This window comes from Leptinotarsa decemlineata, unplaced genomic scaffold (genome assembly GCF_025532065.1).
Source record: "Leptinotarsa decemlineata unplaced genomic scaffold, Ldec_3_MD MMD2_tig00002974_RagTag_RagTag, whole genome shotgun sequence".
In the NCBI taxonomy this organism is placed as follows: domain Eukaryota; kingdom Metazoa; phylum Arthropoda; class Insecta; order Coleoptera; family Chrysomelidae; genus Leptinotarsa; species Leptinotarsa decemlineata.
This window is the reverse complement of record NW_027412578.1, coordinates 6,841,384-6,869,024: the sequence shown is the minus strand read 5'-3', so window position 1 is coordinate 6,869,024 and position 27,641 is coordinate 6,841,384. Positions and strand designations below refer to the sequence as shown.

Genomic DNA, 27,641 nt, shown 5'->3' with positions numbered 1-27,641 from the left:
TATTATTATTATCATTTTCAACCGTAGCGTGCGCTGGTAAGGCCCTATCCCCCGAAGTCCCGATACATTCGGGAGGGCATGTCGGCATTATCAACCAATGACCACTCCTCACACCGTGGGATAAGTGATCATTGGGTCCGAGAAAAACACAGGCGATACGTGTTTCGCTTCGTGTGTCACAGTATTGTGATGCCTGAAGATGCTACTGTATAGCGAAACACGTGTCGCGGTTTTGTGAACTTTCAGGTGATAATCTCACATTGAAGTGTGTTTTATTGAATACGTTATTATCGGTCAGTTCTATCAGATTTCTCATTCATAAGCTTTCTATACTATGCAAAGAAATTAAAAATACGGAAATTGCCAGTAGAAAGTTGTCATTGAACAACCTTAACAAAAATGTCTTCATGATAATTTGTTCATACAGATTATTATTTTATCTCATTCTCATAGAGAGTACATCAGAAATAAGTAATAACAATTCACTGAAACTTCACAAGCATCTCTATCAAAAATAAATAGATTATTTTAACGGCTTGATTGTTGATTGTTGTGCCGGAATTCCTTTTGAAAAATTTTCTTATTTTTTTCAGGAGAGTTTCACTTTTGTTTGTTACGTTTTCAGTTTTTCTCCCCAGTTTCAGTAATGATAAAATGGCACTCGGCAAACATTTTTTTTCCTTCTCAATCCAGATATATCCCCATCTGCAAACACATCTGTACGGAAATAATTAAGAAATTATGGTTAAACATACGTGGCTGGTGAAAAAACAAGGCGAATAATTAAATTTCTTGGGCTACATGACGTTAATTGGCGATTTCTTTACTTTGTTACATTTTTGTACCACATTGTGTTGATTCATTGATGCCATTATATGTATTTTGAATTTTATGAATTTGTGAGAAGAATGTTTCGTTAAGGTTTTACGAACGATCATTCCTATAACGTAAAGTGCTTACCCAATTCATAAAAAGGGTTCAACTAGCGAAATGGATAACTATCGTCCCATAACAATAACGTCAAGCTTCTCAAATATCTTTGAATATGCTTTCCTTGAACGGTTGTTGAAATTTTTGGATGTTTTTAATATTTTAAATGAAAATCAGCATAGGTTTAGAATTAATCATTCAACGAATACGGCTGCAATTTCGTTCTTTAACCAAGTTATTGAATATTTGGAATCAGGAGAATGCCCTGCTGGGGTCTTTTGTGATCTCAGCAAGGCATTCGACTGTGGTAATCATCAGCTTTTATTATCGAAGTTGTACAACTATGGAATCAAAGGCTCTGCTTTTAATTGGATTTCTTCCTTCTTAACTGAACGTACTCAGTATTTCGGAACGTATTTCCGGAGCAAACACATTCGTTAATTCTGAAACTAAAGTGGTTAACATGGGAGTTCCACAAAGGTCTATATTGGGGCCAATTTTATTTTTATTGTATACCAATGATCTTGAGAATTACCTTGCAGGGATTCTTGCTACCATGTACGCTGATGATACTTCTGTGATAATATCGGACAAGGATGAAATTGCAGCACAACAGAAATGCGAACAAGTTCTCAGTTCTATAAACAGGGGTAGCCTAAATTCTTTATATCTGAATGCAACAAAAACCCAAATCGTCAAATTTCATAATTGGCAAAAAAATTGTCTTTCATTAAATGTTTGCGTTAGTGACACACTAATATGTAATATAAACGAAGTAAAATTTCTCGGACTAGTTGTCGATGAAAATATGAACTGGATAAGTCACTGCACTTATTTGAATAAAAGATTGAATTCTTAATGCTATATGTTCAGAAGTCTCAAGCAGGTCCTGGAGGAGCCTCAACTACTATCTTTATATCACTCCCAAGTAGCATCTCGAATCAGGTATGGAATTTGTTTGTATGCCAACTCCACTTCAATAAATGACGTTTTTATCATGTAAAAAAGAGTTGTAAGAATTGTGGACTGTTTGTTAAATATAACATATTATTTTCACTCTACATATATGAACTTTGTAATTATGTTCATGAAAATAAAACTAAATTCAACAGAAATGCAAACCTGCATGACGTTAACACTCGTCAAAAAAATCATTTTCACATTCCATTTTGCAAATATAAAATCACCTATAACTCACCCGATCATATGGGGCTGAGAATCTATAACAGACTATACCACGATATAAAAAATGTCAATGAATGTAGGAAATTCAACAAGATACTGAAAAAATTTTTAATTGAAAAATGTTTTTATTCATTGGATGAATATTTTAATATGTAGTTGGTAATAAGCCTGTTTCTGTCTAGCTTATCAATCTTTTTACTTTTTACTTTTTTACCTTTTGTTGTCCCGACTATTCCTATACATATTGTACTATGTCTTTTGGAAAATAAATATTATTATTATTATTATTATTATTACAACGTTTATGAGAATCACCAAAACCAATTCAATGTTCTGTAAGCTATCTAATACCATTGCTTCTATTCAGCTGCAACTAGTGAATATAATTCTTCATTTGATAATTATTCTTGGAGGATGATTGATGTCGTAGATGTGTAGAGAACGGATGTGGAATTTTACAATCAATACCTCGTAAAGAAACTTCATTTCACAGTTATTAGAACAATGAAATTTCTAATGTGTAGGAAGAACACATTGCTCAAAATGATTTCACAAAGAAGTCACATCGTTTATTGAGGATTTTTGGAATATAAAAATCATCTATAATAGGCATATGTATATTCAAAGTGATGTAATATTTCAATTTTGATCAACACTAAAATTTGTTGTCAACTTCATTATACTTCGGTAGCACAGGAATGCCATTTATTTCCATTGTTTCTTGGAAATAACGACTTTGAAATTCGAAACTTCAGCTTCACTGTCGAAATTTTGACTCCGATATAGAAATTTCGACTTCAAACTTGAAATTTCGACAATACTTTCGAAATTACGACTTAAACTTTAAAATTGGACTGTTGTCTCATAATTTTGACTCAGTTTCTGAAATCACCACTTCATAATCAAAATTTTGAGTTCTATTTGGAAGTTACAAATTCAAACTCAAAATTTTGAATCAAATCCTGTAATTTCGGCATTAAACTCAAAATTTTAACTTTGATTTCGAAATTCCGTCTTCGATCTCAAAATCACGACTTCAAACTCAAGATTTCGACTTCAATCTCTAGATTAAACGCTGAATTTCGACTTCAATTTCGAGACTTCGATTTATTCTCGAAATCACCACTTTAAAATCAAAGTTTTTGACTTCAATCTTAAAGTTCCGACTTAAAACTCAAAATTTCGACTAAAGTTTGGGAATTCTGATTCTAAGTTATTCCCCAATGTCATAATTCCGAATTTGAAGTCGTAATTTTGAGTTTAAAGTTTGAAAGTCAAAATATCGAGTTTGAAGACGTAATATCGAAATTGAAGTCGTAATTTCCATAAGGACGATGACAACATTCATTGTAAGAAGAATCTTCACGACTTGAAACTCGAAGCTTTGACTTCAACCTCAAGATTACAGCTTTAAATACTGAATTTTGACTTCAATTTCGAAATTCCGACTTCGTTCTTGAAATTACCTCTTCAAAATCAAAATTTCGACTTCAATCTTGAAGTTGACACTTTAAACAATTCTGATTCTAAGTCGTTCCCCAACGTCATAATTTCGAATTTGAAGTCGTAATTTTGAGTTTAAAGTGGAAATTTCGGGATGAAAGTCAAAATATCGAGTTTAAAGTCGTAATATCGAAATTGAAGTCGTAATTTCCATAAGGACGATGACAGCATTCATTGTGAGAAGAATCTTCACGACTTGAAACTCGAAGTTTTGACTTCAACCTCAAGATTACAGCTTTAAATTCTAAATTTTGACTTCAATTTCGAAATTCCGACTTCGTTCTCGAAATTACCTCTTCAAAATCAAAATTTCGACTTCAATCTTGAAGTTAACACTTCAAACACAAAATTTCGACTTCAAACTAGGAATTTTGAATTGAAGTCGTCCTTGAGTGTCGTAATTTCGAGTTTGAAGTCGTATTTCTAACATTAAACTCGGAATTTTGACTTTCATTTCAGGATTTTGACTTAGAAGTCAAACTTGAATAAAAGTCCAAACTTTGAGTTGAAAGTCATTATTTGGAAATTGAAGTCGTGATTCCCATGAGGACGAGGGAGGATGCTTGAGTAGGGCAATATGGTATTCAATAATGGATGCATTGTGTTTCGGATCTTGTTTGCAACTAGTTGCCTTCCAACTTGTCGGAGGTCAATGTCGAAGCTTGACTTTCCAACTGACCGCCTTGGGAAGCTTCGTTTATCTTTGATTCTCGAGAATTGAGTTCACTGTCGATCTCATAGATGTCGTTTTGATAGGAGGAGATATTATCGCCCTCACCTGAAGTTACGACTTGAAACTCAAAATTTCAACTTTAATATCAAAATTACGACTCCATTTTCGAAATATCGAATTTAATCACGAAATGTCGACTTGAATCTTAAAATTTCAACTGTATCATGACTACAAAATCGAAATCACGACTTTGAACTCGAAAATTCGACTTCAATTTCGAATTTAATCTAGAAATTTTGACATTATACTCGAAATTTCGACTTCAATTCCGAAATTACGACTTGAAACTTCAAATTTCGACTTCAACCTCAGAATTCGGATTTAGGATTTTGAAGTTAGAACTTCATACTCGAATAAAAGTCCAAATATCATGTTGAAAGTCGTAATTTGGAAATTGAAGTCATGATTTCCATAAGGACGATGACATCTTTCAGTAAGAGAAAATGTCATCCCCTAAGGGAGAATACCATTATCCTCAGTGACATAGGCTTGTCCTATCGAGGAAATGTTATCGCCCTCACCCAAAATTACCACTAAAAACTCAAAATTTCAACTTCAATCCCAAAAAGTTTCGAAATTTCGACTTTTATCTCGAAATTTTGACTTCAATTTCAAAATTTCAATTGAATTATGACTTTGAACCCAAAATGACGACTTTGAACTCGACATGTCGACTTTAATTTTGTAATTTGGAGTTCGAAGCAGAAATTTAGAGTTTGAAGTAGTGATGTCCAAGACATAGTTATTAAAAATATGTGTTACTTCTGAGCTTCCGTATAATACGAATACGACCACAAATGAAGACAAGCCCCTTTTCCCTACTATCTCTCACCTGAATCCACCCGGCAAATTAACACAGGCTTCCGATTCCTCACGGCAGTTATGAGTTTTCGATGTGCATTCATTCACATCTATACAAATTCCGTAGCGAGAATTCCATTCGTAGCCTGGTTTTGGACACCGACAAGTCACGTTCCATCTGTTCAGGACGATATTGCTGAAATTGGTTGATTACTTCATTAAACTCCCCTATTGAGTCGAGGAATTGTGTGGGGACATAAAGGATATTGGGGATTTTTTGATTTTGGTCAGAATCGTGGTTCTCGGAAGAAAAAGGAGCTATGTTAAAGTCGAATTCAGTTTGTGCAAATGATTTCAGAATGAAATAATTATGTGTATTTCACAATACTACATTCATGAATAAGTCTTCATTAAGAAAGAGAAAAATCATTACCACTTACATTGTTTCAGAAAACATTATCAGTCAATTGTATTAACAAAAATGTAATAAGTCTGAATGGCAGTCATGAACTCATTCCTGTTGGTGAAGCAGAGTTTGAAACACGTTATTAACTGCAGTGTGTGGTGAGGCAATCAAAACCATCATGGTAATTTAGATTCAAACGTTCAAGCCAGTCTCGAATACCCCGAATGGACTGACGCCTATCAGAAAACAACTACTCCTCTGGCTAATACCACGAAGGTCGTTGGAATATATCCGACAGGCGTCAGTGCAGGAATCTCCACAAAAAATTTCCTGCATATGCAATTGGCAATACAACTGAAAGAGTCGACCTTCAGTTTTGGAACGGGCACACTTGAAGACCGGTTTTGGGCTCATTAGTCACTCTTCAGTGTAAGATAGTGGCCAATATCGACCTGAAGTCAATGATATTCCATAATTGAAAATCGGAATTTTTTCAAAGTATTTCATTCCTCTTTCCAAGTTGGAGCGAACAACAAAATGTCACTCCATCTAGTGGATGAGGTACTAACGAAATTAACCACTGACGAGTGGCTAATGAGCCCAAAACCGATCTGCAAGTATGCCAGTTCCGAAATTGAAGGTCGATTCTTTTAGTTATATCGCTATTTGCATATGCAGAATTTTTTCTTTGAAGATTCCTGCACTAACGTCTGTCGGATATAATCCAAAGCTTTTCGTGGTATTAGCCAGGGGAGTATTCGTTTTATGATAGGCGTCAGTCCATTGAACTTACTGTGTAGGTATATCCTACAAGCATAGCCCACTGACTAATAAGAAAGTTTCATTAGTGTTTTTGTTGGTTATGATACCTATGTTCCCTTACAGATTATCATTGTTCCGAAAATGGATTACTTTCTCTGTTCAACCGTTTCTGTAGTCTCTATCTAGTCATGGAAACTCAGGATGTTTGCGCTCCTCTCTCTTGATGGATCAGGACAAAAAAAAACATCTTAGGTGCCTTTTATGCTAGTCCAGAGCTGAATTTCCTTCACTGAAGTTTCATCTTAACCGGTTCTATCTGGTTTTGATGACCAGGAAGTCTATTTTTTTGAGCCATCAATTTAACGTGAGAACATTGACTCCGCCTAGTGGAGCCAGAATATTATAATAACTTTATTCTTCAACACTTTTTGCTGATCAGTGTATTATCTACCTGAATATTTTTTCTTTCACTTCACGTCTTTCACTTCACGTTGTGAAAGTGGCCGCGGGGGTAGTGCGCCCGGTTCAAGATCGGAAGGCCGTGGGTTCGATTCCTGCCTCGACCAGTATCTTCCTCGAGAGAATTCATTTGGTTGGAGCTGGGATGATTCTGCAACCGTGTTCGGAATCACACGTTAAAAGGTAAGACCTCGTTATTCCTTAGTCACGGAAATGACTATTATTCAAAATAAAATTGATCCAAAGTATTCGATAGAAAAAAATTATTCCTGTTTTCAATCCGATCTAGGGTTTTATTGTGATCGACTATATACATGAGAATCCACACCGCGATGCCCTAGTGACAGGCTTGACAACTTTCATTATTGGTACTTCCTTTCAGTGTACATTTTCAAAAATAGTTCACACCGGATCTTTAGAGAAACTCACCGCCGAAGCCGGCGGTGACTTTTTCGAGGCAGAAAAAACGTTCAAAGCAAGATTTTATTTTGAAACGACTGGAACATAACTGAAGTTAGAGCAAGAGCTAGAGCTGGAGCTGAAGCTAGAGCTATAGTTCGAGATGAAGCTAGAGCTGAGCAAGAGCTAGTACTAGAGCTAGAACTGAATCTAGAGCCAGATCTAGATCTGGATCTATATGTAGAGCTAGAACTAGAGCTTGAGCTAGACCTTGAGCTTGAGTTAGATTCAGAGCTATATGAAGGTCTAGAGCAAGAGATGGAGTAAGAATTGAAGCTAGAGGCAGAGCTAGAGCTAAAGCTGAAGCTACAGCTAGAAACATATTGAAATCAATTACATGAGCTGAATGAAGATGATTTTGACAAAAGAATGTAGTTTTGTGAGTACTTGTCCGAACGTTCGATTGTAAATCAAAACTGCATGCTGAAAATTATTTATTTTGATGACGAATGCACTATTTACTCAAACGGAAATGTCAACCGAAAAATGTGCAATAGTATTCAGACATAAACCCACAAATCTTTCAAGGTTACACTCAACCTACTGAAAAAAATGTGGTCAGGAACATCGGAAAATCATACTGTTGGTCTAATATATTCAGAGAAAAATCTGACTGGTGCGTTTTTATCTGTACGAAGTTATGTCCATGACTAATGGAATATCTTGCACAACTTCTCCCAACTCTTCATAATATGATAATTGAATTTAGTGGAAGACACTCATCAAGCATAATCCTATCAACAACAGACACAAATGATGAAGTAGATGTATCTGATGAAAAAACTCACCTAAACTCCGTATTTCGTGACAAATTAAACGAACATTCCCTTTGGCCATCCGGATTACCCCGGAAACAAGGATTATCCGGCGAATTCCAGCAGGTTTCCATTCGAGTCAAATGTTTGAAAGGACAGCAAGGATCGGGACAAAAACTGTATGCAGCACAACTGAAAATATGGGAAATTTGTTCGATAGGAGATTTTTTCCCTGCAGGTAGGTACTCAATTTTTGCAAAACGAATTAAAAAGTAGAAGCTTATTTATGAGAATATTGTATGATTTTCATTATAAAGCTTCACTTTATAGTAAAAATCATAAAATAAACTGCCTCTCTACTTCTTTATCAATATATAGTTAGTGTGGATTTTCACAAAAAAAGATGCATGTCAAATTGATAAATTAATGGAATAACATTCAGCAAGATTTGTTGATCACACACAAAAGTATTTTAAAGATACAAACTAGATCAAAACATCCACCCGAAATCATTATCATCGATTGAGAACTTCAATCTCACAAAAATCACTTTTCTTGTTTTTCTGTTTCATTATTTCTTCTGAATCGTTAAAAAGGAAGGAGTTTCGTCGATTTCATCGGTCATTCAAAATAGTTTTGATTATTTTTCTTTTTTACGAAATATATAATTTTTGAATTGATGATCGGCTGATAGTATTTATAATTCACCATCTTGGTGAAATTACTGAGATTATTTTCTGTACTCTAACTCTCTCAACTTCGACTGTTCCATTATTTTATCGAAAACTCACTGACCTGAATGTTTTCGAATCATCGGCCCTTTTATCATGGTTGTTACTTCCGAGATTAGTATCCAAGCAGTTGGCGAAATTATCGCAGCTTTCAGAAAGGTGCTCCATATCCGATATCTTGCTCATCGTGTACCAGCACATGTAATAACTTGCTGTGGCTCTCCATTGGAAACGCTCCAAAGGACCTGGGAAACAGGATAATTTGCTTTTATTGCCAAAGGAACTAACGTTATGGAGGTAATGGAGAAAATCGGTTGGGAAAGTCTATATTTTGAGAGTGCTGACTATGTGAGGGCATATACGAGGTGTGATGGAAATCAAGAACGGGTAAGTGAAAACCAGATTGGTTTGCTGATATAAGGTTCTAACAAAAACATTAATAATTTCATAATGTAGAATACTTTTGGATTTTTGACAATGAAACAGGCTGAAGAGTTTATTCTGAGAAGTCGTAATATCAGGTTCGTTTTTTTATCGAATGCGAAAAAACTGGTGAAAAAAAATTCGCTAGGTAAGTATACTTGATTCTGCATATTTTTGGCACTCACATCTTGAGTTTTTGAGGTATAAGTTTCTCAAGTAATAACATTTAAAAAGTGTACGATAACCATACCCTAGAAACTGAAGTGATTTTCATGTTTTGGAATAGTTGTGTATGGTAGGACGGTAGTCTGGGGTCAACGTGAGTGGTTTGCCCTACTCACTCAGTCGACCATTGTGTGAATCGGTAGTTCAAGCCGCGAGGCCAAACCATCGATTTCTACTTGCTATCGTCCAACCCATGCCGAGAGTTACATATTACGAGTAGAAGGTAAGACCTCATTAGTCCTTAGCTCGCACAACTTCCGGGGTTAACGGGAAAACAGATTTCAAGAGACATATTTCTTCAACAGATTTTGTAGATATTCAGTGGAAAGAAGGATTTGTTTGATTGGAAGAGCCGTCATCCAGTAACAATATGGAGGGTACTATAAATAGAATTTTTAATTTTAGAAAAACGAGGCATTGAATAGTTTTTGTATCTTGTTTCGATTTTAATTGATTTCATCAATATTTGGAAGTATTTCTTTAACTCATTTTCACATTGATGACTTTCGATAAGATCCACAAAATGACCTCATGTTTCAAAATCACTATATTTACATTATGACGTGTCTGTCTGTCTAAATGACATGAAAACTAAAGCTCTATCGAAAGAATTCTCATACAGTTCTCACCAATAGACAGAATGGTGCAAAAGGAAGCTTCACTTGCATAATTCAATAATTGTTTATGTAAATTGGTTGAAATATAACTATCCCTATGATAATAAAACTATTCACAACATTTAAATTGATAGGGATACTATTTTAGAAGAGTATAGTACGTTTTGGCTCTCTATTGCTTCATCTCTATGCAATAAATGTTAAAAATTCTCACAAGAAAAACGCGAATGATTACGAAATGAACTATTTACAAGGATATTTAGGGAATACTTTTTATTTCGTGTAATTCAATATTTTTTTGATAGTAGTTATGTCAAGAGGGATTTTTTTTCAGTTCGTATCTGAAAGTTATTTGTATGCATGATCTAGACATTTTTTGAAGAGTTTATTACAAAAACGATTGCTCATGCTTTCCTTTGGAAGTTTCTTATATTTTTTGTATTGAGACAGAGAAGTGAATTGTCAAAATCTTTTTTCCCAAATCCACTACATATTGTTTTTCCTGTAGGCCTACGAAAATGTCTGCGAGGGCCTATGTGTATCTTTCAAGGACCGCTCACATATAAAGTGGTACCAGGATACGAATAATCTTCATTTAATATATACGTTAATTGTTATGAGCATTTCATGAATAATGAAAATGTCCTCGTGATCGCAAAAACAAATCTATCTCACGAGAAATGGGTACAAAAAATCGACAATACAGGCGTCATGAAGAAATATTGAGGGAATATTTATGAAAATTGAGGTCGCAATTTTATTTTGTGCGCTTTGGGTAGATACTCATTCGTTTTATGAATGAATATTCGTCACAATTGTATACATGTGTACACAATATACAAAGAAACACCCTGTGATGGAATACAACTTTTGAATTCATTTTTTTAGAATATATGATCAGGAAAGGGTTGATGAAAAAATAACATTTTCAATCAACTGTCTGATTTGCCTGTTTGATAGACATCTGTCTCTAATAACATCGCGTGTTTCGAAGCTCAGAGCTCCTTGGTTAACTGGCGCTATCAAAGAAATTTTGATAATACGTGATAAAGCGCTGAACAGGTATAAGAGGACTAAATCTGTACATCACCTTCAGTTTTATAAGGACGTGAGGAACTACACAAATTCTGCTGTTAGAAGAGAGAAAAAAGCATTTTTTACATACTAGCTCAGTAATAAAAATTCTAAAAGTTTTTGGAATACTTTGAGGGCTCATAAACGTTATACCTAACAAGTCAAGCGCAGTACCAGATAATTTGAAAAGTCCTGCTGAAATAAATCAATTCTTGTGTTACAAAAGAACCTTCTGAGCAATTACTTTTGTCATACAAACACAGAAAGATTGTAGAATCAGATTTTGAATTTCAAGAAGTGAATGACTTATTTGTTCATCAAACAATAAATGTTATTAACACAAATGCTGCTGGTGAAGATGGATTAAATTTAAAACTATTGAAATTATGCTGTCCACATATAATTCCTTACATCAGACACATTGTAAATTTTTGTAGAACTCATAATATTTTTCCTGAACTGTGGAAAAGAGCCGTTGTGAAAATATTACCTAAAAAGTCAAATCTACTTGAATTCAAAGACTTGCGTCCAATAAGTATCCTGCCAACTTTATCGAAAATACTCGAAAGGGCTAGAGAAGTACAATTAAAGACACATATTGATCAGTTTTCATTAATACCTATAACTCAATCTGGATTTCAGAATGAGTATAGTTGTACAACGGCACTCCTCCATATTATTGATGATATTGTACGAGCTACGGATAAAGGTGAGTGTACTGTTAGATGTTAGATTTCAGCAGAGCTTTTGATACTATCAACCATAATTTACTGCTTGAAATTCTACTTTATATAGGACTGTCGAATAATGCTAAGAATCTCATGGCATCATACCTTAGGGGTCGTAAACAAATGGTTTTAGTTGATGGGCTATCCTCCAATTATATGGATTTGAAATGTGGAGTACCCCAGGGTTTCATTTCGGGGCAACTGCTTTTTGCTATATATACTTCCTGCCTAGTGAAAACTCTTCAGATTTGTAATGTACAATGCGGATGATACTCAAATTTATTATAGTTTCCGCCCCAGTACGGTAGTAGAGTCATGTTACCTTATAAATGAGGAACTTAATAAGTTCATTGAAGTTGCAGAGGATCACTGTCTTAGTATTAATTGCAGTAAATCTAATGTTATTCTTTTTGGCAACAAAAACAAAAGAGATGAGATTTCTGATAGTGTAAATATTGTAATAAAAAATGAAGTACTTCAAAACGTAAGTGAAGCCAAAAGTTTAGGTATAATATTGAACTCCATTTTGAAATTTGAAAAATACATAAATCAGCTTATTCAACGTGCATACTTCACTCTTAAAACTATATATGGCAATAGATATTTCCTTCCTTTTCAAATTAAATCAAATTTGTGTGAGTCATTAATACTGTCCGTATTTAAGTATGCAGATGTACTCTACGGTCCATTCTTGTCCAGCCAATATCAATCGAAAATACAAAAAGTACAGAACTCATGCTTACGATTATTATTTGGTATCCGCAGAAGAGAACATATTTCACACAAATTAAAAGATAATGGTTGGCTAAATATGAGTAATAGAAGGAGATTACATGCTGCTGTTATTTTTCAAAAAAATTATTTTCGATAAAACACCCTCATATTTGCACAGAAAAATCACCTATCGATCCGATACACATAATCTTAATATCCGATATGAAGGAACCCTTTCACCGCCAATATTCAGATGAGAAATATTCAGGCGTAGTTATACTTATCAAATATGTTCAATATACAATCAGGTACCTACCATGTTCAAATCTTACAGTTTGCAAAGATTCAAGAAGGCCTACAAGAAACACTTGTTTTCAATGCAGTCCTGATATCGTACGATGGAAATTATATTAGAAATAGCTTTAATTATTTAACTTTCTTTTTTTTTCTTTTTCAATTCTGTTATATTGTTAAGTTCAACACACCTAGCGATGTACTTAAGGTTAAGTGGGAGAACAGTTTATGAGCTGATTTTATATCATATAATAAACTGAACTTCGCCTTTTGCTTTGGGCCAAATTCATATCATATGTGTATTTCCTTTTGTTCTATGTATGTAAGCAATAAAGTCGTTTATTATTATTATTATTATTATTATTATTATTATTATTATTATTATTATTATTATTGTTTCTTCATTTATTTTGACGAATTGAGTCAATTCAAATCCATAAATTAGTGAATGAATAATTTTTTTTGTACATATTCGTTATATGCAAGGATCAAGCATGATTTTCGGATGCAAATTTTTTTGAGCATTTCTGGGACTGTGGTGGATGCGTGATTAGTCGCGAAAGACCATCCCCGAATAAATATCATGCTCATAGACGTGTGGAAAACATGGTGCAGGAGTATATTCGAGCGCCAGTTCTTAGAATGCCTCGGAGATTGGAAACTATCATCCAAGCTGAAGGCAACAACTGATATGGAAAACTTGGTTTATTTTTTCTTCTTCAACCATTTGCTATTTATGTTACCGTTCAATTATTCAATGATTCTTGAATTTGAAACAAATCGTGATATCAAAGTGAATGTATGGGTAATGAACCAGGATGGCTTTGAGTGTCGTTCTGAAGCTATCAAAATCGGTCTAGAAATGAAAATATTATCTAGATCGAAATTGGTTAACATTTCAGGGTGGCATCACAGTGTAATAAATTTCGTTTTCTTTAGAACACACTTCCGAATAATCTCCAACAAAGTGAATTTGTCTCAATTATTATTTGCTCACCAAACCCACAAACCTTCAAAAGGATCAGCTAACGTATCGTCTTTCCTGCGCTGTTTTTTGCACTCCTCGTCAATTTGGTTGATCTGAGCGGAATTGTTGGGAAAGGTCCATTTCTGTTCCTGCATAACTACTGCAGTATCGTCTACTCGCCTGGAGGCTGTCAGTTTAATTCGCCTCTTTAGATATTCCACGCATTCCCTGAACGACGGCTCACAAAATTTATGAACTTCCCAATGGAGAGATCGCAGCGGGGGTCGGGGAAATTCTTTGAAATACCTCCTGTTCGACAGTTGAGATTGAAAGATATTATTCAGTGAGATAATCGCTGTTGAAATGGAAAGTCTAATGGGAGACTTCTAGACAGGAATTTGTGATTTTAGTCACGTAACAAGGTTTTTTGATAGAGAATCGACTAGAGTTCGTGAAGTTGCTATAGATGTTAGTTTGGGAAATACAAGGTTTTTGGTTATTGCCTGCACTGAAATGAAAACATTCTTCAAAATGAAATGAATATAAAAAGTACATTTCTGCCGTTTCTGATATTTTGAAAAAAAACATGATTCATATCTCAAACATCATAAAAGTTCAACTGAGTTAATAGACATGTGATGAACTCAGCAACAAATTACATATTGTGAAATAGATTCAGATGAAGGAAAGATTCCAATTCTATCCGTTCATTTTTTATCAATTTACAAGCATTTTAACTGATTGACTTTCAAACTTTTCCATTTCGGTGGTTGAACTCATACCCCTCCGCCACAAGATAATTTTCAACTGTTGAATTGGTTTTTACGTTCAAAAAACCACTGAATATAGGATGAAGAAAATACCTTTTTTCTAATTTGGACTTGGAAAACACGCGTATCCTAAATAATGCCTGGTTTAGATATCTAGATGATATCCTTGTGGATTTTGATGGCTCCACGACACGCCCGAGGAAGCCATTGTATGGCGAAACACGTGTTGCGTTTTTGTAAAACTATCTAGTGGAAATCACACAATAAAGTGTTTTTAGAATACGTTAGTTATGGATTTTCATCAAGTATCGACCGATTCCATCATATATAAAATTCTCGGTCGAAATTGAACAAAACAACACCATTAACTTTCTTGATCTCGCTTTTACAAAAATCAATAATGAGCTTCAGTTCAACATATGTCGAAGAAAATTGTTACGGACTGTACAATTCTCATGGATTCTTTCAGTTCATTATCACATGAATTATCTGCATTAATATTAATGATACATGAAACATTTTATGATTCCGTCATCAGAAAAAGTTTTTCAAGAAGAAATGAAGATCACAACATGCAATTCAATTGAGTAACTGATCTCCAATAGGAACCAAAAATTTATCAGAAACGGGCTATATTTAAATCATGAAAAATCTAAAGAAGTTGAAGAATGTCCTAACATAAGCTATTAGGGAAAGCTCTCCAAAAACATAAAGAACTATTTTTCAAAATTCATCGTAATAACATCATTTACTGGTAAGATCAATTCGGGGAACATGTTATTCAACTCAAAATATAAAACGAATAAGTAGAAAAAATTGGGCATATAATAGAATAGAATGTGCTGACTGCTTAGCAGCTCATACAGGCCAGACAGGTAGAAATTTCAACATAAGATACCGTGAGCATGTATCATCAGATGAAAAATCAGCTGAATATGGACATCTACAAGAAACAAACCACAGAATAAATGGAAAAAAACCATGAAAATTCTCCATAGGTGCAATGAAGAAAAGAAAATGAATTTATTGGGAGCATTGCAAATGAAGAAATTTTATAAAATTCCCAAATTCAAAACCCTCAATGACCAATTAGAACTATGCAGCTCTCCTCTTTGAAATTTGTAAATTTTTAAAACTATTTCAGCATCCATTGGCATTTGGAGTGATCTACAATTAGGGTTTTTGGATCAATAGTTGGTGATTTTGAATTGTTATTGGTTCAGTATCAGTATTATTGATTCAAGTAACGTTTGTATTGCAGGTACCTCTTGCAAGTACCATTTTGTTTGTGGAAAATGCGTCAATTTATTTGAAGATGATCCAACAGAATGGAACCCTATTTGTGAGCTGTGATTGCATCAGTCCCTTGGTTTTTAGACAAGGGATTTCGAAACAGTTTTTCAGAAAATTGTTTCCATTTCGAATAACGATCAATCACAGTCTGAATATTCTATAGAATTTGTCTCCAGAATAAATGTTTCTCTGTTGCTCAAAGGCCTCATGTACGATAGATTGTTTGACTACGATGTGAATGGTACTTGAGTAGTTGTTTTTCTCCAAATTGAGGAGCAGTTTGTTGTTCCATTCGTTCTAAGTCATCTTCTGTTTTTTATAAAAGGTCTTGCCAAGAATCTGCACTATAGAGGATTGCCATATCATCCGCATAACTGAAGATGATCCTGACTTAAATAGAAATGTAGGATTTTACGGCTGGAATCAATATTTTGGTTGGTTTCCGGGTTTTGCAGTAGTTTTGGAGATTGTTATCAAAGAATACGGCAAAACATGGAAACCAGCCAAAACTTTTCTGATCTATTACTGTTAGCTACTACTGAAACCTATTTTTCTTCTTGTGTGACAAAAAAATATTGATACGCGAACCGCTCACCACGCCATAAATATTACATATTGTTTCCGGTTAGTAGGATAAAAATCAACTCGTCTGATTTACCTCTCTCACCAATGGTTTTTGAATTCTAGAGCCTAGATGATGAAGATGCAATATATTGCATATTTTGTCGACCATCTTTTCCTGCTACCATATTGATCGTCAGAAAAATCCTAACTTCTTCAGGGAACTTAATTGATTCCTTAAATATTAAGTTCACATTGGATACAAATGAAATGGGCGGTAACTGGCAAATATTTTTCAGTGATAAAATTGGATTTTGAAGAAAAAGAAATATCAGAAAAAATAGTGGAAATTATTTGAAATATCTCTCTTTCCAAAGTCGACGACATTGTCTGAGATGCTCTCTATCGATGTGAAAAGTCGAATGAAACATTTTCAGAAAAAAAATTGAGATTTTAGTGACAGGATTAGTTGTTTATAACTCTACCAGAATGTGTTGGAATGTGTGATTATCTTGAATCTCATGAATGTGAAAGATTCTAACCCATACAAATAGATACTTCATTCAGTATTTCCGATGAACAAAACTCAAGATAGAATACTAAAAATTCAATTTTTCGTAGTGCACATTTTATGGTTGTGACGATTGAGCTATGGTTGTGACAATAGTAGTAGGCATAGTCGCTACAAGTACCCAGCATTATGACCTAATCGAAGTGACCATGCTGTTGGAATTTAGATTCATTTACTGAGGAAAGTAGAATGCTATGATGAGAAAGCAAGATTCAGTTCAACAAATATCATTATGTTGAATCATATAACATGACATTTCTCAGCAGTGCAACTTGTGAATATATATTTGCTACTGTAATTAAAATACTGAATCGTGTTTTAATAACAGTTATAATCGATAATTTACCATTGAAAATGTTTCAGGAAACTCAACACTTACATTTTCCGGAACTCTTGAATACGTATTGATAATATTTTTATATTTACGAACAAATCGATCTCAATCTTTTTCTTCTAGTTCTGCAGCTCCATATTTTCTGACAACAGCTCTTATACGATATCACCTTCTTTCACAGATTCTCTTTTTTCCTTTCTTTTCTACTGAATTCATAGCGTTCTTATGTGGTGGTATTCATTCAAATGAACTTATCTGAACTATCTTTATTCACATTCAACCGGGCAACCAGGTATTCTTCATGAAAATATTCGATAATGTGCCGATTAACAGATTTCTACACCATTTTCGATAGTTGAGTAATTGGTCTTTAATCATTTGGAATGTGTTTGTAGCATTTTTGTTGTGTAGATACAACTTGGGCAGATTCACAACAAGAGCTGAATACCTCCTCCTGTTGATGAGTGAGATGATAGGTACTCAATCAGGACCAAAAGCCTTAATGATGTCAAGTTGTTTCAGCTCCACGTCATCATCAGCTGATGTTTATGTTGATAGTAAAATTTCGCAACTGATCCATCGTTTCTATGCATTGAGTAGAATAATCATGAAAATTATCACATTCAATCGTTTGTGGATTATTGAATTATAAAAATTCAATTATTATATGTTCCTTGAACGAATTTGAATAAAGAAGGCAAACTCACCTTTCCGCTTTTCCATAATCTGTCTCATAACGTCTGTCATACTCATTGAATTTATGTGCACGAAGATAGTAAGCTATATCTTTCAGAGCTTCCACAAAATCATCTTCCGAAATGCTTGTTTTACTGGTATCAAAATCACTATTTTCTGTTGTAGAGATGTTCTCGTTTGGATACACGTTATGGTTCATGAATATCAAACCCAATAGTATAAAATATATAGTCATTGTGAAATAATGACAGTTTCACGTCTTGACAGTTCAACAGAAAGACAATAAATTAATCGAAAGCATTGAGTCATTTTTTGTGGAGGAAAAAATCAGTTTTTTATCAACCTTTTTATGGAGAACTTTATACAAGTGTAGAAGGGCAAACTTTTTAGTTTACCCCGATAAGTTACTGCGTAAAAATTAAAGTATTTTTCACAAAGAAAAATCTTCTATTTATCAGTAACTTGTTGTATTTAACAATTTTGCCTATCAAAGAAATTATTAAGAAATAATACTTATCTTTTACGTTTCGGAGGCCAAAATCTGCCTCCGTCTTCAGAAATGGATAAAAATTCGAATATATATGCAGTTATTCCTGTTTTGAGAGCTTATTTCTTTACTTCTTCGACAGATGTCAAAGAAGTTTTGAAATATGAAATTATGTCAATGTTGTTGATTGACAATTGAAATATTCGATGTAATACAAGGTACTCTCCGATATCAGTTTGTTGCCATTTCGCCACTATCCAAAGTTTTCTTCAAGATGGATAGCCAAGTACGGTCTATTTCTAAGGAGCCATTCGAGATACGATTCTCTCCAGACATGAGAATATACGCTGATTCTTTTAGCTTACGTCTCTTAGAATGAGGCTCATTGGTAATCTTTCTTGTCCTATTCCATTCCACCCGATGTTCACCGTCTGATTTTAAAATGTGTTCTGATAATTTTGATCCTGTCAATTGTCTATTTTTCATATAATCTCGATGTTCATTCTCACGCACTTTCAATGGTCTTGTATAAAGTTCTCCATTATAATTTTTATATTTTTTCAGATTGTGGAAGGTAACAATTACAAAAAAAAAGGTCGATAAAAAACATTGAAACATGATTCGTTTGTACAAAAGAGATGGGTTCAAACTGATTGATGATCATATTAACGTTATTTTATATACAGTGTGACCCATTATCAATGGAAACACCCCCCTAAAATTTGAAGTTGTGAACTGATTTTATTATTTTTTTTTGAAATGTGAAGTACTGAAAGCTCTACCTTGCGACAGAATTCGAAATGTTCATTGAAGTTTCAGGGCAAACTACGATATTTTTTCTTAGCCGAAAATCGGGATTTTTTATTAGTGATTTTTTTTATTGAAAAAATCACTACGCCATTGGATTCAGAGTGCCTCTAAACAGGTGTGACCAAAATTTCATGAAAAAATATTCATTATTATCAAAGTTATGACAACTCAAAAATTCGAAAACTCACACAACTAACAGTTACAAAAAACACCCTATATCAACAGATATAGCCATGAGAATATTTTTTTCATGATTTCAACAATGAAGTGCCGCCAGATGAATGAAAAACAAATAGCGTAAATAGTTTTGATGAAAATAAGTTTTCACGCAAATTAACTAAAACTAAGACCTAATTTGTTGTTTTTATTGTATATATGCGTATATTTTATTATAAAATTTTATTTATTCAATTATATAGACCTAATATTTCAATTTAAATCTTAGTTGCCATGGAAATGATATTACAGTTTGACACTTGTCAAAGAAGAAACGGACTGGTTTAAGTTTGACGATAGTCGTGTCACGAAGTGTTGTGGCGATGCATTGAATTTATTGGAGCCTCTGGAGACACCCTACATTTTGTTTTATGAGAGAGAGGACATTGTTGGATCAAGATCTTCAGATGATGTGGTGCTGCAGGTTTTTCCGGGTTTTCCTGCAGCTGAAAAAGCAAATGCGCCACTGGAATCAATGAAGTCGCCCCGGAGCGCCAATTAATTTTTATTGTTGTATTTATTTTATTTTTAATGTCATATATATAATATATTTTAGTGTACTATTGTCAACAATATTTACCTCACAGTTCTTCGAATTATTTTGCGTCATGGCTGCAAGATTGAGCGTAAGAGAGAAAATTGAAATTTTACGCCTTTCGGGAGATGACGTTAGAAGTGCTAGAGAGGTTTGTAGAGTATTTAATGAGAGACATCCAGATCGTCCTCGTATTAGCTACGGTACGGTAAATAAAAGAAATAAAATATTCAATTAGACTGGTGCAGTATCAAAAATGATGTTAAAAAGTAATCCAGTACAAAGACGAAACAGGAATTACAGGAATGATCAAATCATTTTAGATTATTTCGGAAATGATCCAAATGCCAGTGTACGGAATGCCACTTTAGATTTGAATATTCCACGAGAAACTATTCGGAGATGTCTCAAGGCGAAGAATATTAAACCTTTCAAACCAAAATTTTTACATACACTTCAAGAAGGCGACGAAGCAAGACGTATGGAATATTGTTTATGGGCCCAAGGGAAATATTTAAACATTAGAAATTTCCTAAAAAATATTTTATATACCGACGAAGCCACTTTCACTACAAATGGAGTAGTGTCATCACAGAATTGTCGCTATCGGGCAGCGGATAATCCTAACGGAGTAATAAACTCTAAAAGTCAGTATTCCCAAAAAATCAACGTCTGGTGTGGGATATTGAACGAACGAATTATTGGTCCTTTCTTTTTTGAAGAAAACATTAATGGGCAGAGGTTTCTAGAATTTTTGAACACAGAGTTTTATGATGCTATTCACGAGCTGCCAATCATTGAACGATCAAATTTAATTATCCAGTTAGATGGGTGTTCAGTTCATTATGCCAGAGCTGTGAGGCAATGGCTTAATGAACATTTTCCAAACCGATAGATAGAGCGTGGTAGTCCGTTTATAGAGTGGCCACCCAGATCTCCAGATCTCACAGTTTTGGACTTTTTTCTCTGGGGACTTCTCACACAAACGGTTTACAAAAACCGCTCAAGAGATAGAAATGAACTTTGTGCAAGAATTCGACAGGTATGTGCAGATATTAGCCCTCAAGAACTAAGGAACATAATCAGAAACATTCGTAAGCGCTACGACACATGTTTCGAAATACGTGGTGGATTAGTAGAGGCTACTAGAATATGAGTTAGAATTAATTGTTGCACTGAATCGAAACATTTCAATAATTAGTTATTAGTTACGTTTATTAAAATTTTTTGTTTCATTGTTAGTTGAATTGTGTGAATGCAATTCCGTTATTTTCATCAAAAATATTCACACTATTTGTTTTTTTTTCATCTGGCGGCACTTTATTGTTGAAATCATAAAAAAATTATATATTATGACTGTTAGCTGTGTGAGTTTTCGAATTTTTGAGTTGTCTTAACTTTGTTAATAATGAATATTTTTTCATGAAATTTTGGTCAGACCTATTTAGAGGCACCCTGAATCCAGTGGCGTAATGATTTTTTCAATTAAAAAATCGCTAATAAAAAATCCCGATTTTCGACTAAGAAAAAATATCGTAGTATGCCCTGGAACTTTAATAAACATTTCAAATTTCGTCCCAAGGTAGACCCTTCAGTACTTGACATTTTGGAAAGAAAATTATTGAAATCGATTTACAACTTCAAATTTTAGGGGGGTGTTTCCATTAAAAATGGGTCATACTGTAGATAGATTCCAGTACTTTATGTTTATCGTAGCAAGTCATAATATATAAACATACAAAATGAGAAGGTACAATCATAGTGTAATTGAACATGTGTCAGAAGCCAAGTTGTCAAAAATACTTATTTCCGAAAATATTCAATTTATAGCCACAGTGCACCGCACTGTAAGGGTCGATCTAGTAAAAATTCATTTACCTCAATAAAGTTATGATATTTGGCAATTATCGATAATGCAATTATTCTAATTGGCAATATTAGACTTAGATCTAAAATCGGGAACAATGGTGTGTGGGCATCATTTACTCGGTTGCCACCTTCTGAAGATAACACATCCATCACCCCTGAAAACGTACCTTCGGTAAGTGTATCTATTGATTTATAGTATTGGCTTGTTGAACCATATTTTTGAAAGAGCGTAACATTGTTGAGGGCTATGTTGCATCTTTATTTTAATGAACTCCAGTATTTTCTACCTATGATTATTATTTTTATATAAATCCTTCAATCGGAGTAAACCTCCAACTCGCAAGCCATTTGGGCCGCGACACATGAGAGAAAAAATTATATTAATAGAATTACTAATATCACATACACAATTATACCGATACAAAAAAGGTACATACAAGAGTTGATGTTGAAATACAGGGCAACGACTAGAAACTAAAACATGTACTTACATAAACCCTGATCCTTTCGACAGAATATGATTCGAGTTATGATAGTTATCTCGGTAGAAGTTTTTTCGCTCTTTGAAAATGCTGCTCAGATTTGATACTTGGTGGCGAATAGTTATAAAGTTCCATACAAGAATGAAGGGTCAGTTCCTTTCCCGCGAGAGGCATATTATAATATGGCTTGTTGAAATTTTCCGCATGTATGGTGTTTATATATATATATGTGTATATATATATATATATATATATATATATATATATATATATATATATATATATATATATATATATATATATATATATATATATATATATATATATATATATATACATAACACCATACATACGGGCCGACTTCATTGATTCCAGTGGCGCATTTGCTTTTTCAGCTGCAGGAAAACCCGGAAAAATCTGCAGCACCACATCATCTGAAGATCTTGATCTAACAAAGTCCTCTCTCTCATAAAACAAAATGCAGGGTGTCTCCAGAGGCTCCAATGAATTCAATGCTTCGCCAGAACACTTCGTGACACAACTATCGTCAAACTTAAACCAGTCCGTTTCTTCTTTGACCAAGGCGTAATAATGACCACATTCAACGCCAGAACCACAGTGAACAATGACTGCATGAATATTATAACAGTGGTCTGCTAGGTTGAAATGTTCATCAATTTCGAACCTTCCAAAGAGTTTCTTGATTCCGTTAGAGGTTGAGTCTTGTTTGAAAATCATCAGTGTTATTATTAGATTGACTGGTGCCTCAGCTATACTTGTTTCCTTATAACAGTCAGTTAGTTTGGTGCATGTTTAACAATACAGTCGATCATCACCTGTTAAAAATTCCATTTTCAGATGATTTAACAATAAGCTTTGCAAGGACTGGTAATTAGTCGTATTAGGAAAAGCTAGATGAAGTTCCAGAAATTCACATAAGTTTTCAGTACTTCTTGAACATTTACCACGAAGTAAACAAGTGAGGATTTTTCCAGCAAAAGATTTACAAACACAAGACGAGATGGATTGTACGGAATCATTCAGTCCAGAGCGGCTGGGAGTATTGATTTTGCTATTGTTTTGCTCACGAAGAGTATTCAACAAGAACCCCAAGAATTCGGAACAATCCTCTTGTTGTCCCAACGAGTATTCAGTGGACTTCAAAGACTCCAGGAAATCGGTTGGAGGGAAATATGATACCTTCTTACGAAACTGCAGCTGCATTAACAGTTGTTTGAGTTTGATGAATAAGCAGGAAACATTCCCGTTCTCGTTCATCATTAAAACTTCGTTCTTGAAATTCTTCGTCATGAACAACACTTGTAAAATGCTATTCATGTAACAAGTGTTTCCTAAATTATCCAATCCAATTTTCTTCTCTAGATTTTCAGGACAACTCTCTACTGATTCGTAAGGAAGAACACGTTTCACAGAATCTCCATAAGAACCATTTCTCAAGCTGCGATCGATCCTTCCAAATGAAAAAGGGTTTCGTAGAGGGATCGATTCGGCTCTTGCTTCAAGAAGCGCTTCCACTGAAATGGTACCAATTCTACGAGGAATGCAACTCATTTTTTGGGGCTAAGAATGACCTGAGTCCACTGACCGCACTGAAAAAGAAGAAGGTGGATCAATCACTTGTGAATTATATATATATATATATATATATATATATATATATATATATGTATATATATATATATATATATATATATATATATATATATATATATATATATATATATATATATATATATATATATATATATATTAACGGAAAAACAGATTTTTTTAAACAGATATATATGAGTAATTTTATGCATGTCAAAATAATGTCTACCATCGAAAAGGAATTTGGTATAAGTACTCATGAATATATAAAGCAGGTAGAGTGACCTTTGCAATTCTAGTGCCAACCTATAGAAAAATTCCATATATATTTCTGGAAGGGAAGTGTTAGCATGAGGAAAATTTTTATCATGAAAAGACTTGTATTTTTGTTCAGAATATTCGAACATGTTTGACTGAGTTTTTTGGAAAGATAATAATCTACGTGACAGGAAAATTTTCGTGCTCTAACACTCATAACTCTAGGGTATTTAACATTACCAGTCAAATTTATAGTTCGATGATTGAGTGTGATGACGTTTGGAGTATTGAGACACATTGATCTGCTTTGAAAAAAACGCATTCGTTCAACCCCGGTAAGTACAATTCTTGAACCATTGTTCTGCCTTTTCAAATCAAGTGGTTTCCACTTGTGCAAGTTCTGGAGAAGTCATTGCCATGACTGAAACAGTACTGTTATCAGTACAGTTCTGAAGTTCCATCATGGTTTACAATCGAATGAAACTCATTCATATAAATATATTCGTCAAGACTTCTGAAGCTATTGCTAATGAAGAAATTGTTCATGAGTTCATTGAGCAAGTCATGAACCTCACAATCAGATTGATATTCTGCAATATTTTCATTGATTCGTGAAATAAACTCGTAGATATACACATAATACATCGTCGTGATTTATTTCATCAGTTCGGATTTCCATTGTCTAATTTAATATAAATTGATATGAAATCCCTGACAGAACCTGTGGAAAAAATTAAAAACATTAGCTGAAAATAACAATTATATTAGCAAAATAACTGAAATTACAATGAAATAACATACAAGCAACAACCAGAAAATCAACCACCTTCAAACACATCGTCGTGATTTTCAATTTTCTGAACAAGTTTCTGCCATAATCGTGGAAACCCATACTGGCAGTTATCCGTCTAGATGTTTTTTAAACATTGGGAAATTTTGAAAGATAGAGTGACTCCCTTGCAAAATAGGGTGCTGCAAACAACTTCATCGGACCAGAACCTGTCATTGGTATCGCTTTAGGCTTTGCCAAACAAATATTGAACACCTGTATGGCAAAAAGATTTATAGACTTTGTTGATTAGGTTAGGTTAGGTTAGGGTAAGTTGGGTTAGGTCAGGTTCAAACTACTGAACACAGAAATCGTAACAGAAAGAACACTAAAATACCTGAGTAATATTAGACACTCATCTGAACTTCGGCTAGCACGTTAAATATATAAAAGATAAAGCGACTATGAAACCAGAGGCACTTACAAAGATTATGCCCAATATCGAAGGACCCTCCTCGAGGAAAAGATAGGTGATGAATGCAGTTGTCTACTCCACTTTACTATATGCTGCCCCGACGTGGGAAATTGCACTCAAAATGTGATAATATCACGACATGCTGACGAAAGTACATAGGAAGTGAATGTTAAGATCAGTCATGGCCTACAGAACCACTGCAACCAAATCCCTGCAGGTGATTACAGGCACACCTTCCTAGTAGTTGAAGAGAGAACCCTCCTGCACGAACATAGGCTGCATTGACAGCGGAGAATCTCATCGGACAAATGGTAGATAGAAAAAAATTTGGTATTTCAAGGAAATATATTATAAAGAAACTGATGACGGCCAAAGAACAGGAAGAGAGATCCATGCAAGGAATATAAAAACTGAATATTTCACCTGCTGCCCGATGGTATGCCTGCCAAAGGCGGTTCCAGGCACAGGGGAGGAATGAAAGGAGTTGTTTGGTCGGTAGGCGAGACCCGTCTCAAGTCCAAAATATCCATAGCGCGATAGACAGCAGATGCGTACGGAAGACATGAGTTTTCACCTCCACAAAAAAAAAATAGGTTAGGTTAGGTTAGGTTAGGTTCGGTTAAGTTAGGTTAAGTTAGGTTAGGTTAGGATAGGTTAGGTTAGGTTAAATTAGGTTAGGTTAGGTTAAGTTAGATTAGGTTAGGTTAAGTTAGGTTAGGTTAGGTTAGGTTAGGTAATAATTTCTAAAAATTGATAGTCCCAGCCAAGCATTGAAATATAGTTCTCATATTGATTCATTTCTATTGTATAGCCACTTATTTAATAGCATTAATGCGAGAGAAGCGGCGGGTGAAAGCTAGTACTGAATAAATGAAAAATAATTTGACAGATGTAGCCGTTATCAGATGTCAAAGTTGGGAAGTCCCTGTTGAAGGACTCTATAACAAATGGACTGCCTAATTAGAATTGAAAATTGATGAAGAAGTGAACAAATTGAAAGTACTACTCAAAATTTTTCATTTAGATGTAGAAAATTTAACTTTATGCAGACGATGTAATTAGTTTACGTCCTCGACTACACAAATCATCAATGTTTCTCGAATCAGAATCAGTGTGGACTAGTGTGAGCTACTGAAAATCGGTTATGAAAAAGGCAGAGTCAAGATTGAATCATTTTCAAATCTGCTGAGTAGTATGCAGGTACAAAAACCATTTCAAACGCACAAGGGACAAATTAGATTGAAAAATTCCACCCTGTCATGAAAAATACTCCAGGAGCCTTCAGCCCTGTTTTCGGGGAGGTTCATTCTAACCGACTGTTTTGTTCTTGATTCCCCATTCTGCACAATATTCCAGTATTCAAGCATGTGTTGTCAGCTGTATGTAAATTCAGCTTTTCTATTTTGAGTCAAGTGTCACCGTTTTATTAAACCTATATTCCATTACTGAAGCGTTCATATTTTATTCATTTCCTGTCTTGAGGGCAGGCGGGATTTTCTTTGATACGGTGAACTGTTGACACAGACGTCCACAGACGTCGACGACGTTTATAAATCATATTACAATTCAGCTGTCCAGACTTTCCCTTGTGATTTCATGTTGTATAACGAAAAATCAGAAGAAGATAGTGGGCGTAGGTTTGTTGTTGATTGATGAATCGATTGAATTGCTGTGAATTATAGAAGTATGTGAATTGACTAACGGTCTTGTCGTTTCTGTTGGATGGTGGGTGAGACGAATATTATTTTCTACGGAAACAGAAGATACCAATAAAAAACGTTTACTTCAATAAAAATATCTATCAGTCACAATGTTTGAATCGAGATGAATATCATTCTGTTCAAAATGGAATAACACATTTACTGGTTGCAAATTATACTAGCGGTTTATGTCGAAGGTTTGTTAACCAGTTTCAGGTTATCTTGAATGGTGAAATGATTTTTTGTCACTTTTGAAATAATTAAAGTTATTCCAAACCATATGAGAGTTCAAAAAGATTAATTCAATAATTTAAGAACAACAACCTTACTTTCACGAAAATAAGTTTCAAACCCATCCCTTATCAACAACATTATGATTGGCTTGCCTTTTATCATTCAATCATAATGATAATAATGATAATATTCTTTCATCACTTG

The 27,641-nt window shown here is 34.2% G+C and overlaps 1 protein-coding gene across 2 annotated transcripts; it reads right to left on the bottom strand.

The window, feature by feature from the left end:
* Window positions 1-389: 389 nt before the first annotated feature.
* On the bottom strand, window positions 390-18,317 carry LOC111502717 (uncharacterized). Of its 2 annotated transcripts, none has more exons than XM_023156861.2 (6): window positions 18,003-18,317; window positions 13,810-14,075; window positions 8,789-8,969; window positions 8,027-8,185; window positions 5,184-5,348; window positions 390-705 (listed from the first exon to the last, which is right to left on the bottom strand). In XM_023156861.2, the coding sequence occupies exons 1-6, from the start codon at window positions 18,224-18,226 to the stop codon at window positions 483-485; spliced, it is 1,218 nt and encodes a 405-aa protein (XP_023012629.2). In that variant the 5' UTR covers window positions 18,227-18,317; the 3' UTR covers window positions 390-482. The 2 variants fall into 2 exon arrangements, with proteins under 2 accessions (XP_023012629.2, XP_023012628.2); XM_023156860.2 differs by having other exon boundaries at window positions 397-717; window positions 18,003-18,314.
* Between the last annotated feature and the right edge of the window lie 9,324 nt (window positions 18,318-27,641).

Bases quoted from the DNA above. Each gene is read 5' to 3' on its own strand.
- LOC111502717 (XM_023156860.2), bottom strand. From the start codon at position 18,226: ATGACTATATATTTTATACTATTGGGTTTGATATTCATGAACCATAAC. The intron at 8,186-8,788 runs GTCAGTGAGTTT...CCATATTTTCAG, and splicing joins GATGATTCGAAAACATTCAG to TTGTGCTGCATACAGTTTTT. The intron at 5,349-8,026 runs GTGAGTTTTTTC...AACCAATTTCAG, and splicing joins TCACGAAATACGGAGTTTAG to CAATATCGTCCTGAACAGAT.